Source organism: Phasianus colchicus, chromosome 14 (genome assembly GCF_987193195.1).
Source record: "Phasianus colchicus chromosome 14, bPhaCol1.hap1.1, whole genome shotgun sequence".
Classification (NCBI taxonomy): Eukaryota; Metazoa; Chordata; class Aves; order Galliformes; family Phasianidae; genus Phasianus; species Phasianus colchicus.
In genome coordinates, this window is record NC_143449.1 from 3,313,811 (window position 1) to 3,331,571 (window position 17,761).

General features: G+C 41.2%; 1 protein-coding gene across 1 annotated transcript in view; it reads right to left on the reverse strand.

Moving 5' to 3' along the window:
• IL1RAPL2 (interleukin 1 receptor accessory protein like 2) overlaps window positions 1-17,761 on the reverse strand; it is a 416,536-nt gene that overhangs the window by 140,880 nt on the left and 257,895 nt on the right. Inside the window, exons 14-15 of the mRNA XM_090150314.1 lie at window positions 15,927-16,113; window positions 10,870-11,023 (exon numbers count right to left, since the gene is read on the reverse strand). Coding sequence (XP_090006440.1) covers window positions 10,870-11,023; window positions 15,927-16,113 — 341 coding nt within the window. The remainder of the gene's footprint in view (window positions 1-10,869; window positions 11,024-15,926; window positions 16,114-17,761) is intronic.

Consider the following 17,761-nt stretch of genomic DNA (forward strand, 5'->3'; position numbering starts at 1 on the left):
CAACTTCCCATCTCAGACATTCACCCACAACTGCTACGCTGCATAAACAGGCTTTGAAAGGCACCAGCATCGCGCAGAGAAACATAACCCCAATCTCCAGCTGAAGTTACTGCAGTTCACCTATTAGAATTCCTCCAGTCATTTCAAAGGAACTACCAGTCTTTGCTTTCTGTGCTCACACTTCACTTAGGAGACAAAGCATTACTCCAGATTTGCAGTTTCTCTGGGAGGATGGGAGGGCAGCATTTCTAGTGGGTAAAGCAATCTGCTCGCTCATGTGTATCTATTTTACCATTAGCGAAATGTTTTCAGGGCAGTGCTGCTCTGTGTCTGTGCATCTATCTGCCTGTTCATTATTAATAAAGAAGAATGGGCGTCCAGTCTACGTTTTCATGATGAAGGAAGCCTCCTTTATATGGGAAATGAAAATGAACAAGTTTACCTCAGCGGTTGTACTTTACCTCACTGTTGTGGGCAAAAGCCCCACATTCCTATCGTTTACACTAAATCACCTCCACTACTCTCAGCACAATGCACTAAGAGAATGTGGCTCAGCCACTCCAAGAATAAAAGGCAGTTCTTAATGGAGGAGCTCCTACCTGACATTTACAGTATACACTTTGTGATTCAGCAAGCTGCAGTTGCTGTGCACAACAGAGCAGGGGATAAATGAGCAACCCATAACAAGTGTGGAAGCCTGGGCTGTCCTCATCAATAAATCTGAAATACCAAATAATCAATACTACAAACTGCTGATTTAAGGCTGAAAACACTAGGTAACGTTCAAGAACATGTCAGAGAACTAGGGGGCATCACAGGTCAATAAAATCTAATGCTATTTGCCATTCTAATTACTTTGCATGTTCACGAGCTAGGAAAGCAGTTTGTGAAGCTGTAGGGAAAGTGCCAAGAGTACTGACACTATATATAATTCATAGGCTGCAGCATATTGCTACATTTCTCATTGCCCTTAGAACTTACACTTTCTCCAGGAAATACGGAGGTACTTAATACTTAATGTTTATCTTCCAAAGTCATTTTTCAGGAGCCCAGTATTAACTGGTCACTCTGGTGGATGGGAAAGCCATCAATCTGGATCATTTGAGGGACTGAAAATGAAGGAGTTTTACCCTTGTGGATATATGGCATTGACACTTCATCAGTGACACAGTTCATACAGCTTGCACGGATGGGCTTGTGCATCCTCCACACACTGCCCAGATCCCCAGCTGCCTGACTCCAATGAGGCACTCTTGAAAGCAGCCCTTGGGTCAATTTACCAGGACCTTGCTGGGTGTCAGGTGAAAAGGAGATGTTAAAAGGCAGAACACGACTGTGCATATCACTTCTTCCATGGGAACAGACACCCGCACCATACTGGTACCTCGCTCTCACTTGAATTTGCCCACTGACTCTTTGAAGACAGGAATCCCTGCAGATTTATATTGGAGTTACTGCGTGGTCAAACAACAAGTGCTCTGAAAGAGGCAGAAAAACTGCTCAATTTTCCAGATGTGGCCAAAAGAAAATGTCCATACTTCTCTTTCTGGATCACGATCTACCTTCCTGAGGTTGCTAGGAAAAATGAAAGTCACCACAGAAATCGCTGGTGGGCTTTGACCACAGAAACATGCTTAGATGTCCACAGCTGTTAATGGGATGCTGCTAACAACTCAGAATCAGAGCTTTAAGATAAATACTGTAAGAAACACAAATTAATATTTGCAAAACAAGGACCTTGATAAATACTAATACAAATCACATAAAATATATCAAGGGAGAACTATTTTTTGGCACTTCCTACATGTTGCTTTAAATAGACTGTTATTTCTTCAATGTTTTCAAGAACTCAGCTGTGAAATTCATTTCCTGGTCTTTCAGTACAGTATTTGTCAGCCATTTAACCCAATTCTGACTAGGTTCCTACCAGGAAAAAAACAGAATTCCTTTAGATAATCAAAATACTATACGATTTAATTAATCATTTTTATGAAAACGTAGCAAGGAAATGCTGAGAACAATATCTCCCACTAACAGACTTTTAAAATCTGGAACTCTCAGCAGAAACTCAGCTTGGGTGGGTTTTTCTCTGTTCCTTGCATTTAATAACCAAGTGATTCCCTGACTGTGTCAAGATAGCAAACAGGGAGAAGGGACGAAGTCTTGCTATGGAAATGTGTAAGCCATAGCTGCAAGAAAATGTCACTTCAGATGTGACACACGTTATAAATTTTAACATGTCAACATTAGAAGCAAACAGAGAGGATTTCCTGTTCCAATATGCAGCATCTCTCCCAGAAGTGCAGAACTTTTGCAATATAACTTCTCACTTTCAGATTTCTTTTCTAAATTAAAAGAAGGTACCCAAGCAGTCAGCAATCCTGCTTACAGCAGGGGGTTAGAACTAGAACATCTCTGAGGTCCATTCCAACCCCGGCCATTCTATGATTCTGTGATTCTGTGATTCTATGATTCTTTTCACAGAACTATAGTTACAAGCAAGATGCTTTTCTCTTCCCTTTTTGCTCCTGTAAATATTGCCCTCCCCAGCAATAGTTTCTCCTTGATATTTTTTCCATTTATTCTCTATTTTGGACTAAAATATTATTAAAAGTCCTGTAACAAAATAACATTAAAATTTGTTTTGAAGAAAGATAGAAGGCCTTGCAGCCTTTACCACTCTAAGCACAGTCCACTGGCCCTCTGCATGATTTAGCACCGTGAATTTAAAAGACAACAGGAACAACTGTGATTATCTCAATAGCTTCTTATCTACCGCAACTGCTTAAGCTATGTTTGGTGAAAATCTGAAAATGCCTAATTCATTTTGAGCTAACCCGTTTTGGTTGGTTAATCACAATATCTTACCTTGTGACACTTTGGAGGTGGCAGCTGAAGCCCTGTGCAGAGTGCAGGCAGACCTCAGGAATGCACAGCAAGGCCCCACAGCCCTGCAGCCTGAGATACGGCCGCACATCTGCCAAGGAAACAGGGTGCACACATCTATCCCACACTTATTATGGGCACCTTCTGTGCAGTCATTTGCTGCCCATATTACTGAGTAAGGGAGGGAGTTAGGGCATAAAGATAAAAACACCTCGTTGAGTACAAAATCGGGTCCTTACATAAAAAGCGCCAATGGTCAGACTGCACTCGAGCAGCTCCCTGTGAATTTATAAAGGGCAGAAGCTGGGCCTTCATGTGGAAGCAGTACATTTCCTGCCAAGAAAGAGCTCCAGATGTCGTATGGACAATGGGCACAGGAACCTTTGGCTAAGAGCAGAGAGGACTGCCGAGTACCAGGAGTGCACTGAACACTGTTCACAGAGGGGAAGAAAGGCCAAAGCTGCCAAGTCAGAAGACAACGGAAAGAAAGAAAGGCATGTTGCTGGGTCCAGCAGCTGCAGAACTCTCAACACCATTTTAGATGTTTTACAGGGTTCTGGAGAACCTTCAGCAAGGGAGGTACTTTAATTGGAGATCTGGAGCTGAAAAAGTAGCTCTCTAGAGGGAACAGTTGTTTCCAGAAAAAGGCAAACAGCTTCAAACGCAGTGTTGCATCCCAGTCAGCACCGGCCACGTGAGTATGGGAGCAAACTCCAAGGCCAGGATAATTCCCACCACACGTGCCACCACACTTTAGTTTGGAGAGCTTTCACTCCCTTTCGTCAGGTAAATTCACACGCTCACTGAAAGCTCTCCTTGAAAAATTTTCTACTTTGAGACAACTGGTATTCTGACCTATGTTTGAAAAGATAAATACAAGAGAGAGGTGCCAGCATTTCTCAGCAGCACTCGTGCCCCAAAACAGCCAGGAAAACAGCTCTGCACTCCTAAGCATCTCCTGCATCCTAGGGACTAGGTGAGATGCCCAGTGCTATTAGTAACTAAAACCTGCATTCGGTGAAAATCCTGTCATTTCAAGAGAAATTCCCCGGGAATTATTGATTCCAAACATTTTCTGGGCAGGAACTATCAAAATATCTAACTTCAGGAATGAAATGCCCCATCCCTGCAGGCATTCAAGGCCAGGCTGGATGTGGCTCTGGGCAGCCTGGGCTGCTGGTTGGCGACCTGCACACAGCAGGGGGTTGGAACTGGATGAGCATTGTGCTCCTTTTCAACCCAGGTCATTCTGTGATTCTGTGATTCTACGAAAGTCTCCAGTAATATACAATACTAGCCATATGTATAACTAAAAACTACATACACACAAATAATAATAAAAAAAAAAAAATCACTTGACAAAACAACATTAAAAGTATAAAATCTTGCAAGATTTGTTATTTAAATTATTAAACAGAAATAGATGTTATTTCCACGCAGGTCTCTATTTAGCACACTAACATCTTATTCAATTGATGACAACATGGTGTTAAAAACTGTTATTTCATCCCATGCCCAAAAAAAAGGCTCTGGAGCACAGACTACAAAGTGACAAGAGGAAGGTGATGGTGCATCCCCCTCCTGCAGGAGCTGAGGCTTTGCCCTCCCTGCACAGCCCAGCGCCAGGCAGAGATGTCAGAGTTACTTTGGGTACCAAAAGCAGTACAAATGTATTAACTGGCTCTGCTGAAAAGCTCCTCCTGAGTTAACTCAGAAATCCCTACAGACCAGAGCTTTGTGCAACAGGCCCGTCCTTAGTACTGATCCTTTTGCTTCAAGAAACTCTGCTGAATATGTTCAGTTTATGCACTTTTACTCCTTAGCTACCTGCTTTTTTAACCTGTGTCTTATGTTGCCCCTGCTTTTATGTATATTCAGTTCCCATCTGCACAACGATATTCAGAGCTCAGTGACCTTTTTTTTTTTTTGGATAAGTAACTACTTAAGCAGCACCGAGGCATTTCATAATTCACTGCAGATTTGCTGAACTGCTTGTGATAAAAGCTGGTACTACTGGAACAGAATCATAATGACATGGTTTTTTAAGCAAATAATAGTACTCATATTTTACATCATAAAAATAAATCCCTTAATAAAGATGGAACTCCAAAAATGATATTTCAGTTCAAACAAACTTTTAACTTACTTTTTTTTTTTTTCCTATGGCATCTCCGCAAACCAGCAGCAGCCAAAAATGTTGTCAATTGACACATCATTTCTGTGATTATGTTGGTAACAGCTCCTCTACTGTGAAGTGTTAAGGCTTAGGGTGCACACGCAGATTGCTGCAGGTATGGGTTTGTCACTGATCAGCACCCATTGGTTCTTGTCAATGTGTCATTATCTTCTGCCACAAAGGATGTGAAATAGCATACCCAGTTTACACAGGGCTCAAAATACGCAGAGATGGAACTACCACAAAACACTGGATGTACTTTTAGGTCCTACCATCATTTTCTCTGTGGTAGCTTCTCTCTGTCCGTGGTGCAGTTGGAGAGCGTAACTAATTGCTGGCATCTTTAAATCCAGTTCACCCCTTTGCTTTAACCACAGAAAATCACCACCCATGGCCTGTGATGAGTGGTCCCAAACACACTAAAAAATCTAGCAACAGCAGCAGGCATAATTTGAAAAGTGGGTAGTATAATGAGATTGGAAAGAATTTAATTGAAAAACTATGAGCAAAGAGCGAACTCAGGCAGAATCATTCAATTCATGCAGCCAGGTGGAATAATTTGTCATTTAGGACAGACAAAACAAGTATTGCTGTATAAATGACTTTTAGGAACAGCCAGACATTTTAGTAGTTTGTAAGAAGAAAATGATGGAGATGAAGATAGAGTAGGGCTCAAAAGAAACTCAGAGGCCTGCTGGACAGAACGGTTCAGTAATTCCTGCATGTCAGGCCAATACATCACAGGCACTTTGTGAAATCAGGCAGACAGCCACTTTCTGCTGTCAAGTAAGACTTCACAAATCATATCAAGGCAAACTGTTCCACCAATACAGTCGTCCATGGAAAAGCATAGCCCTGCCAGACAGCCTCACCTGCCGGGGGGTTCTGGGATGTCCAAGGAACTGGGGCTGGCTCTTTGCTCACGAGGACCAGCCTTTCCCTGGCCTCCTGCTTGCATCTGCTTACATCTCTTATATGCCCGTCTCCTCACAGACTGGTGTTCCAAAACACAAAAAGGTGCCGAAGCAACAGGCAAACATAACAGGTGTATTTCCCAAAAGCTATCACAACATTCTTATCTGTCAGACAGAACGGCTGCCTGGCCCAGAGAAGGCAGGAGGTTGCCTAAATTGCCTTTGAAACACAACGTGACTTCTTCAGGTTTTCAGCAGCAGCATTAGTAACAGTAAAATAATTTAATTGTTCCTTAACAAATGCTGGCATTTGGAAATACTAACAAATGTTAAAAATTCTCAAATATCTGGAGTCGCATTAAAAAATTGTAAGTTCTGGTGTTATTATCTTTGTATTACAATGCTCTTGGGTTGTTGTTTTTTTTGTTTTTTTTTTCTTCCCAATTTGGATATGCTCTAATTTACTCTCTCAGTAAAGACAGACATTCTATTCACTTTTCAGGTTTCGATAGCCCTGGGTCACAGGTGCTAAATTCACCTTTTCATCCACAACAAAAACACCAAAAAGCAAAGTGAAAAAGTATCAATATATATTTTTAAACAGACTGAAGAGTTACATGTTACTTACTAAGCGATAATGCTGCTGTCATGTTTGTTCAGAGAAAAAGGCTGACAAGACTTGTTTCACATCTGTCTGCACAATACAGCAAAACCATGAATAACAAGCATTGAAAAAGCTGTTTTGTTGACAATCTATTATTCCTAAATGCACCCAAACAGCAAGATGTAGCTGTTGCTTGTTAGTACTGTACTGGAGCTCAAGATTTTGTCCCTATAAATACTTTGTCTCTAAATACTTTTAAGGTATATTTTAGGCTGCAAGCCTTTTCTTTGCAACCCCAAAGAACGCTGTCACTGTCTCCCACAGCTCTAACCATCAAAGCCACACAAGGACACTGGTAGCTATGTCCAGTACTCCACTGGGCCTTTCTACAAATGACATTTTCCTTTTTTGATTTATGCTCCTTTTTCTCTACTATTACAACTCAGCATCCTTTTTCTTTCTCAAAATAGCCAGACATTATGTTGTTGGGTTTCAGTTTTCATCTACAAGACCAGTGAGCTTTTTCTCATAAACTGTCTTACAGTTTTCTTACCAACTGTCTTCTTTGGGACCAATGACTTGGTCCCAAAGAAGAGTAAGAACTCTAACTGAGCCACTGAGATCTTCCATTTCAGCCTGTAAAAACAAAAACACAACATTGGAGCTGAAGAAAACAGTTCCCAAGGATTGGCACATGCTGTCCTTGCAGCTCCCTTCCACAGCCACGCCAGCAGCTCCCTGACATTTGGTACAGAAAGGTAAGGCAGCACCTTTTCATAAGTCCGATGTCTTCCCTGGAAGCTTGCTTGAATAGCGATTGAATCACAGCAGTAGAGGTTTGCTTCTAATTCAAAGCATCACCTGGCAGACTCTATTTAAAATAAATGCTTAAGCAACATAACATGAATACTAAATAAACAGTCATTCTTTGCTCAGGCCACCACTGCCCTCAACTTTACAGGGCCAGCAGGAGCCCCTGCTGATGGCTGTTGGGAGACTTGAGCAAACAGAAGACGTGCCCACTCTCCTGCAAAACACAGCAACCAAGGTCTGCCTGAAAGTGAGCAGCAACTGTTTTCCAAAGACTAGCAGGTCTTATCTGTTGCATAAAGAGCCTTGAATCTTTACATGACCTATTAATTATTTCTGGATCTTTTACTTTTATTAGATGCAACCTTCATCAATTTCAAACAGCTGAATGTATTATGCATATCCTATACAAGTTTTGCTAATCTTTTCCTACGTTTTTCCATTTGGACACTGAAAGATACTATCCTGGAGAGTACAAACATGGCAGCTCTGGCAACACAAGGAAAAGAATGCATGAGATCATCTTCTACCACTTGTCTACACATAATTCCCACAAAAGCAGACACTTGCAACACACTTGCAGGCAGAGAGGACTTACAGTAAATAACTCCATTAACTTAACTCACTTATTTCAAGTAGTGTACGTTTTAGAGGACACCTGAAAGGCCACAGGGAGACGAACCCAAGCTCCTCTCTACACATGGCAGTGCAGCTTCCTTGCTCGAGAGAGCTGCAGGTTGCCTGTTTCACTGTCAGAATAACTCTTCAATAACAATTTTAGGTTTCCATGGCTGCTGGCAGTGGCTAAAGGCATCTTGCTGTTCAGAATCCATATTGTTAGAGAAACTCAGGCAACTGTACTTTTACAAATGCCAATTCAGGCATGTTAATAAGCAACTGCAATAGAAACAGCATTAGAAAGTCCCTGCAGAGGAAAGAGCCTCTGAAATTAGCAGGCAAGACCCTCTTCTCCACATCTGCATTGCGAGCTAACAGAGATAATTCTACCAGGGCTTTGCTGGTAAGCCTTCAGCAGTATTTATGAACAGTGATTTACACAGAGCAGCAGGTTCAGCAGCCTGAGCTCTGGTTCCACCCTGGCTCCTCCAGGTACAGCCGTGTATTTTGATGAGAACTCAGTTTTCAGACGGGCAAATAATGGGGCCCAGTGCACCATCAATTCCAGTACAAGACAGACATGGACATAATGGAACAAGTTCGGTGAAGGACTGCAAACATGATTAAGGAACTGGAGCATCTGTCATACAAGAAGAGGCTGTAAGATCTGAGGTGGGTACACCTGCAAGAGAGAAGGCTCAGGGAAAACTGATCCACGAGCAGAAACACCCGGTGGGAAGGTGCAAAGAAGGTGGAGGCAGACTCCATCCAGCCATCTCAGAGATGCCTGGTGAAAGAATAAGAAGGAACAGGAACACGAGCTGCTATATGGTAAATTCTGTTTAGACATAAGAAAAATCCCTGATCATGCCATGCACCTGCTCTCAGCCTGTGATCTCACCTGCTTCAGGACCCTCCAGCTGACATGGCCACACAACTCAAGTGACCCTCTGCAGCTTGCTTTCACACCCTGTTCCCCCAGTAAGATAAAACCACCCGCATCAAACATTCACAAACCAGAAACAAGATAAAGAAACTTTACAAAGCACCAAGCTTTATGATAATATGCTTACACTGTCCTGTGTATTACATCTGTAGTTCTTATTGGTATATATAGGTCATCACTTAAACTTTCTATATTCCACATAGAGATTCAACTGGCAAGCACACAACATAAAACATGTTTCCCAAACACTTAAATCAGGAAGAAGTGTTTGGTTAAATTTACCTATCTTTTCCAAACATAGAGATGATTTCTACTCTGCTGCTGTGGTTGTAATGATGAGTGCGTAACACATAAACATATGTGCCTTTATGAACTAGAGGAAATTTAATTTAATGTGAATTCCACACCAAATTACAAGGGGAACAATCTCCTGGTTCTCAAGCATTATGCAAAATAGAGAAAACATTTGCATATGTCATATTTACAATTTTAATAATCCGTATCATAACATCTTCTTAATAGAATGAAAAACTTTAACACATACTACAGTTATTTTAGGACAAAGTCATTAAATTGTGAAGTATTAACATAACACATTGTTCATATAATGGAGAGAACACATCACTTCTTGCAAGGTCATGATGAGAGGCAGAGCAAGCTGTTATTTAAAGAATATCCATCATCTGGAATTGAATTAGATGCATCTCATTTTCACTTTGTCAAACTTCGTTCATATTCTGGTTGAAGACCAGCATGCTACCTAGGATAGCAGCTATCCACAAGGTAGGTATTATATCTTCATTTGACAGGTCTGGGGTCAGGTAGGTCAAATCAATATTTCAGAGATCTGTCCACAGTCAAAAATGGACAATAAAGAATCACATGATATATGAGTCTGGCATACAGGGAAAATAACTCATTTAAAACAAGGAACAATGATAAGAAAAGAAAAATGGATTTCATTCAAAACAGAGGGAAGAACTGTGTTTCAAGAACACAGAAGAAATACCATACTGATTAATTCAGCTTGATACCAAAGAGTAGATTTCTATTTGTCACTGCTTTATGCAGGACCACATTTTAATTTGTATGTCAGACAACAGACAAGAAAAGAAAAAAATAACCATTTGTTTACATAGTTGTGTGCAAAAGGTTGAAAAAAAACATAGTTATTTTCAGACACTTGCAATGTTGCACAGATGCCAAAGACAAATAATAATTATAGATGTCATACCGCACAGTGCAATGGAAAGGAATCAGGAGTATACAGATAGACAATACGTTTATACTCATTCATTTTTGATACCTCACAAACAGGAATGGAAAAGTACCATTCCATTAAGTAGACTACTACATGGACTCAGAAACAAAATGCATGATCCCCCTGATAAGCATGTTCCTTTCCTCCTGCAGTCCAATGTTCCTACTTTCAGCCTAGGAATAGGTTGTGCCACACTCTGCAGTAAAGAAAACCTCTGGACTAGAGGAGCTGACCATCATAAATTAAGCCAAAGATAAAAAATATGGAACAATAAATTCATGACTCAAGACATCTCTTTTGGCTGTGTTTAATTCCAGACAAACCTCACCAGAAGTTTCTTTATAAAGCTTCGCTTAACCTCTCCTCTACGTTAGTATTAAAGATGCAACTGGAACCAGAGCTTACTCCAGCATAAGGGGTGAGCTGATGTCTGTCCTTCATTTTATAATTTGAATTTCCAGGTTTTGCACAGAACAAGAAGTAGGAGTGATCTTCTGTGAAGTCTTGTAAGTCTGGACCTAAATTTCCCCTAGTCTGAAACTGCTTGGTTTCTGAGATTTGGTTTGGAATTTCTTCTACCAAATATTCACCAACATGTGATTATTGCTTTTATTTAAAACTTGTTTTTTATTGCCACAAAACAAAGGTTCTTACCGGTAACCTTCAATTCAACCGTTCTTCGTATCAGCTTGCCTTCAAACTTCAGTTCACAGGTATAATTTCCTCCATCTTCCTCCTGGACCTCTTGTATTAAAAGTGTATTTCCCTTCTGAATTACAATGCTTCTCCACATTTTTGGCTTACATTCCTGCAGAATAAAAATTCATTGCTAAAATTACCCAGCTTGTATGACATAGGGCTGTGTTGTTTGATCAGGTTTTCAGTATTATATACATAAGTAAACAACCATCTCAGCATATTTTGCAATTCAAATTTGAATATAATTTCAGAAAGCATAGAGATCTGAAACTTGAATTCATTTGAAGACAGAAATTAAACAGAAATGCTTTTAAAGTTCAGTAATTCCCACTGTATCACATGTGCCATGTTTAATATCTGATGCTCTGAAGCAATGGTTAAGTATCTTCTCATTTCGTGATGAACAACTGCCAAGACATTGATTTGAAGATGGACCATTAAAATACATCTCTGTTTGAAGGGAGTATAGGCAACATCTGTTAAGAGTCAGCCTGGAGACAAACTTCATGCAGTCACAGCCTCATTTACCAACAGAAGAAAAAGGGAGAACAGCAGCAGTTTTGTGAGCAAGATAATTCAAGAAACCCGGTTTCCTTCTGGTCCTGTGTCTCCTCACTGGTTTCTCTCACATCTAATGAGGTGTGAGCTCTGATTCAGCCTTTTCCTGTAACTGGGTTCTTTGTAGCATCACCCCCAAGTGCGTCATCTCACGGTACTGACAGTCTGCAACTTTCACTGACTTTCCCAGCCAGACCTTAGATTTAGGTTCATTGCTAAGCATTGTGGTCCTGCTGCAGTATTTGAGTCCTTCTGCATAGCGTGCAAGACACACAGTGCACAGCTCTCCCCTTCCTAATGTACCATGATTCTTGCAGCCAGATCTGTTTCCATCCACCATAATGGTACTCACGACTGAATACCTCTTGGAATGCTCTGCACCAAATGTCTGGGCACAATCTAATCATTTCAAAATGGTACCTTAAGATTCTATGTTTATTTCCTCTTAGTAGCTTTAGCATCGAGACTGTACTACCTGTGAACAAAATCATGCTTTTAAGTTCTCTGAAACACTCCGTGCTCTGGTTAATTCTGCTGCCCAGAGCACACAGAGCAGCACAATTAGGACCCAAGTACCTTTAATACCATTTATTTCCTCTCTCTCGAGCAGGCAACACAGAACAAGCTCTGAAAGCACAACTAACAACCCTGCAGTACCAACAGCAGCAGGCTCTGCACTTTCAGCAGCCTCACAGTCTCAGAGATTCACCCCAACAGCCCCAACAGTCCCACTTTCTGTTTGTCTGCAGCAGCTTGTCAGACACACAGCAAACAAAACAGAACAAAGCTTTCTTTTAAGGAAACAAACAAGGAAACACAACGACGTGCAAATCTACTGTGTGACAGAAAAAGATCAAAATGACATAAATATCCTTTTTTTTTTTTTTTTTTTTCTCCTGAGACTCCATATATGCTCCAAATCCTCAATGTCAGATTTTAAATTAAAGGAGAATAACAAGGAGAAAAGCAAGACTGTGAGCTTCTGGCCTTGCATTTGGAGGCACCAAAGCTTTTATCCTTACCAGGTCAAGCTGAGTTACAATATAGTCAAGTAAAGAATACCTAAGCCATGCAATCCCACTGCAGGTCTCAGCTTTCATGCTGCTGTTCTGCAGAGTCTCCAACACTGTCTTGCATGGGAACTGTAGTTAACACCTCTGAACGGGATGATCTGAATCCAGATCCTATCTACTGTGCTAAAAATCAGAGCTCATTTTTGTTGCTGCATGACACTGACACAGCTTGAGGTTTATGTGGGGAGCAGATCTGAGCAGGAAAATGCCATTAGACCCCGTCTGATCTGTACACAGTTTTTAGACCTATTAACAAAGTGGAATGGAGTTGCATCAGCCACCTACTTGGAGTGACTAAATCCGAACACTGATGGGCAAAGAACTCTGTTCAACCCTAATTTAGGAGGAATACAATTCCAGGAATACACACAGTACATGTATTTCAAACATGCATCCTTGCAGAGCAGCACTGGAAGGCCCTGTCATAAATACGTTACCAGTTTTATATTCTGTATATTTATTTTTAAAAGTACACAGGTGAAGAGACTAAAAAAATGCATTGTTATGTGCCAGCTGATTTTGTTTTTTCCTGAAACTGTTCTTACTGTTAAATCCCATTCATTCAATCATGCCTTCATGCACACATCTGTTTAAAAACATCCTTATACTGCTTGTCAAAACAGTTCTAACGAGTCTAACGGAGCAGTGTGTGTATCAGTGGCACTAATTGTGGAAATCTCTCCAAAGAAATATTTCACAGCCAGAAGTGAAGTTCAAACTACTGTTAAAACAAGCCCTGGTAGCAAATGTTTTATCGTTCCTCATTGGGTGTGTATGTGGAAATCTATTCAAGCATAATTATTTTAAGAGCGTATTTAAATTACAGTTAACTCCCTCTAAATTGATGCAATTATTGGCTCAGATTCATTAATCTCTCCATACAGAGGAGGCTTCTGGAAAGCAGGAGAGCCCTGCACACCATGAGCTGTAACATTACCGTCTTTGCTGACAGCAGTTCACCAGTCACAATCCAAATTCCCCAACTACCAGGGACTGATGGCTGCCCTCCACAAGGAGAGAAACACACACATGGAATTCAATTTTCAGGCAACTATAAAGGAGGAAACTTCAGAACTTCCTCATATATGCTTCCATTCAATTCTATTTTGGACAATTTACACTCTCCCCTGGAAAATCTTCTCTAAATAGTTCAGCATCACGGAAAGCAATTCCCTCCCAACTCCTCTGCAGCAGATTTACATGGGAAGATGGCCAATGATACCTTCACCTACACGTTAAATTCAATCACAAAGTTAGAGGGTGATGAGCTAAAGACCCACTGTAAGATGTGTAAGACAGGTGCCTTCTTCAGAAAATGAGGGTGATGCTTTATACTGGAATATCACATGACACTACTTTGGGGAGAACGGACACACATTGCATGGTATGATCTTCAGTTCCAGATCACTGTTTTTAGGGGTTACCCAAGTACTGCTCAGACTGTTTTGAAATCTAAATAATTACGGATTTTCTAGAAACTACTCTTGTGTCCAGAAAGTCTAGAACAGGCAGACTCCTACTAATAGCACCACCCAGAATGTTTTTTCAAAACGCTGTTTCAGAAATGTGTCTCAAGCAATAACCTGACATTAACTTTCTACATGACATTAATACTGACATTTTACATTACTGAGCTTCCTGACCCAGGTCCAGATAATATAAGCATTATCCAAGAACTGAAGTGATAGCACCTTATTGTTAATTATGAATAAGGAGTTGCATGTAGCAGGTTATTCCATTAATGTCTCTTTACATTATCAAGCCAGACTAAAGGCTGTTGACCTCAATTGCCTCTTAGCAGCCAACCATATCAATTCACATCAATTTCACCATGGTGATGACTTGTCAGTCAGCCATCATAGTCCAGCCTGGTGTCACAAAACCTGTCTGAGCAACCCAGACAACACGTGTGGCTATATGGACCAAACACCCTTCCTCTCCTGTTCTCGGATGGCACAAGAAGCAGCTTCTCTTTGGTACCTTCTTTCTATCAAGATTTCAGATTCAACTGAGCACAAATATTTTATGCATGAACAGCACTGAAGATATCCACCCATATGCTGAAAGAAATAGCTCCAGTGGCTGAAAGAAAAATTTTGTTTATACTAACAGTGGGTTATGGCATGTTTTGTTACTATAAGCTTGAACATGTGAGATTTCTGTACAAAACAGAAATAGATGACAACTTCAAAAATTGCTCTTTTCTGCTCCATCCCACAAAGGAAGAAAAAAAATCTGCAGCTCCGCACATAACACTTCATATTAAAAAAAACAGCCTTCAAAGAACGCTGTTAAGGTTGCCAAATCAAGCACTCAAAATTTAGGATTTAACTGCTTTCTGTATTTCTGACTCCAATACCTGAGCCAAGTTCGTCCAAAACTAATCACCCCTTTATCACTGCAATCCAAATTCTTTTCCACCAATCTCACCAAACTCTTCCCCCTGTCCAAGTGCTATTTCTTGTTCTCCCTGACTCCCATCTCTTTATTCCTCCCCTTTGTTTCCTGCAGTTCCTCAGACCCTTTAGTTTTGATGTATTAAGTAAGGGACGTGGTTCAGTCCCACGGTTCAGAGGAAATAACGGTGACAGGTGGATGGCTGGACTGGATGATCTTGAAGGTCTTTTCCAACAGTGGTGATTCTGTGGTTCTGTAACACCCGAGGGCTTTTCAAATACCAAATCCTGGTCCATATCCAGACAATGAGTAAAATTTGCCACGACCTCAGTAAGGACTTGGTATCTGACGTCTGCATGGCAACCTGCATTTTAGTCATTCTCCTGTTCTCTGCAAAGCTACGGTAACACATCATGTATGTATGATCTGCTGCTGAAAGTTCTTCAGTTCTTGAAAGGCCCTGGAGAAGGCACAGCCAGAACAGTTACCTGCTGAGCAGTAGAAGTTCCTAGTAAATCTCAGTTAAAATTAACCAACTTCTGTAAAATTACTCAATGACCCTCAGCAAAAGTATAACTATCTCTGTGGAATTACCCAGCAGACTTTGGTAAAACTTAACAGGCCCTGATGAAAGTACCCTACAGACTTCCTAATAATTAATTGGGTGGCATCAGCTATGGAGACAACCCATCAGGGTGGAAACTGGTAAAGAGGCACAGGTTTGGGAATATTATTCTGCTGTTACAGAAACCATATAACCTTCAGAATAGAACACTCTCACTAATGTTGCTTTTTGTGGGTCAATGGCTATGCTGGGTAATTTGCCTGCAGTTCGGTATCGCTCCTGTAACAGTGGGAGAGCATCCTCCAGACCCGGTGAGAAAACACTGAAGGTTCAAAAAAGGCCAACTCTAAGCCTCAAACTAGAAACAGTGGACATTAGGTACAATTTCATTACAATACCAGTGACACAGCAGTAGTTACCTTGTACCATACAACATCTGGTTCTTTACTGTCTGTTTTGTAATCCTCGATATCAGGACAGGAGATTGTCTTCCTCTTGGTAACTTCTGATTTTTCCAGATATCTGATCTTGCTGTTGTAGCAAAGCCCAGACTCATTCTCAGCTACCGTCAAGGACATGGACACCTTCATGCAATACGTTGAGTTTCTGCAGGGACAGAAAGATGTTGTCATTTACTTCACTCCTTCCTTTTCTTTTTTTTTTTTTTTACTTTTTACTGTATTTCATCACAGTTTCCTCGTTAAGCACTGATCTTCACAAACGCTTCACAAACACTTCAGTGACTGTCATACTGTGCATTTTCAGCACAAAGGAATTACCAGAAGACACGGAGGTTCATTTCTGGCTTGCTACGAAGAACCTTGTAGAAATTTTGCTGACAAGTGATTTACGCCAGCACAGCAGCTCTTTCACCTTCCAAGCCTGTGAACACAGGAAACTGTTGCCGCCTCAAACCTTGGTCAGAATGCTCTCATTGTTCTCATTCCCTACACATGCCCACAAGCACACCTCCTTTCTCACCTTCAGATTTCACTCTAGCATGTAACACTTTACATTTGAGAAGGGTTAGGCAGCTGGTTCTGGATGTTAAACCACATCATAGAGAATTCCTCCCTCTGAAGGAGCTACTGTGTAAAATCCCACAGTGTGTAGTACCATGGCGGGCTGAACTCTGCTTGCTGCCAACCCCCAACCAGCTACTCTCTCATTCACCTTCAAGTGGACAGAGAGGAGAAAAAGCTCATGGACTGAAATACAGAAGGGCAATCCTGGCCTCTCCTCACTGAGCCCTGCAGCCACACCAAGCACAGACACCCAGCACAGGCATGGAACAGTCAGATTGGATGCTTTCACAGGCACATTCTGGCCTTTAAATATTGAAAAATGCAATCCCTTAACAACTGAAACCACTGCCCGCTCCCTCACAAAAGATCCTTAGGGGTTCAATCTACACAAGTGGCTTGTGAGTTCTCTGAGCTCAGTTTTTCTTAATATCAGGTCAGAGTAAATGCAACCAACCAGCTCCTGTGCCTCACAATAATGGAAACAGGATGAAATTAAATTCCTTCAGACTCGCATCTTTAACAGAGTTATCAGATGCACAGTAGAAAAGACGTTTCTCATGGTGTTATTGTAAAGAATTTGCACTTTGCACAGGATTGTTAGAAGCCACACTGTCAGTTTCTGGCCTTCATTAGGTGCGATGGCAAACAGAGTCCTTCAAAAGCCAACTACAAAGTACAAGCGACAATATAATGAGGCTCTTCCTCCCATCATACATCATTTTGTCACTTTAATTGACTACACCATAACCAAAAAGCCTGGAGTAAGTCTGACATGCTGGGTGGTTACTCCCATCAAAGGGAGCTGAGGAGAGCTCTTGCAGAAGATATTACAGCTCTGCTGTCACTTCTTCCATCACAGCTCAGCTGCAAACTTCAGCTGAGGCAATGGCACAGCAGACTAAAATTGCCCCATGCACCTGGAAGGGGATCTGTCAGTCAGGCCTTGACACTAATGGTGCTAGATGCCTCGTCCCTCCAGTGAGACTCCTGACAATGTTTTTGAATAAAACAAACTAAAAAAAGATACGCTACGCTCCAAAACAGATCTTTTCTCAGGTGTTTGAACAACACGTCACCCTGTCAAGTGAGCCTGTTGTGGGAAGAAAATAGAAAGGTCTATTATGGGCTCTTCATTACAGCTCTACGTTTCCCACTAAAAAGTGCTGACTAACACTGGGCAAATGGCATCTTGTCAAAGGCATGCCATGAGCAGCTACGTGCAGAAGACA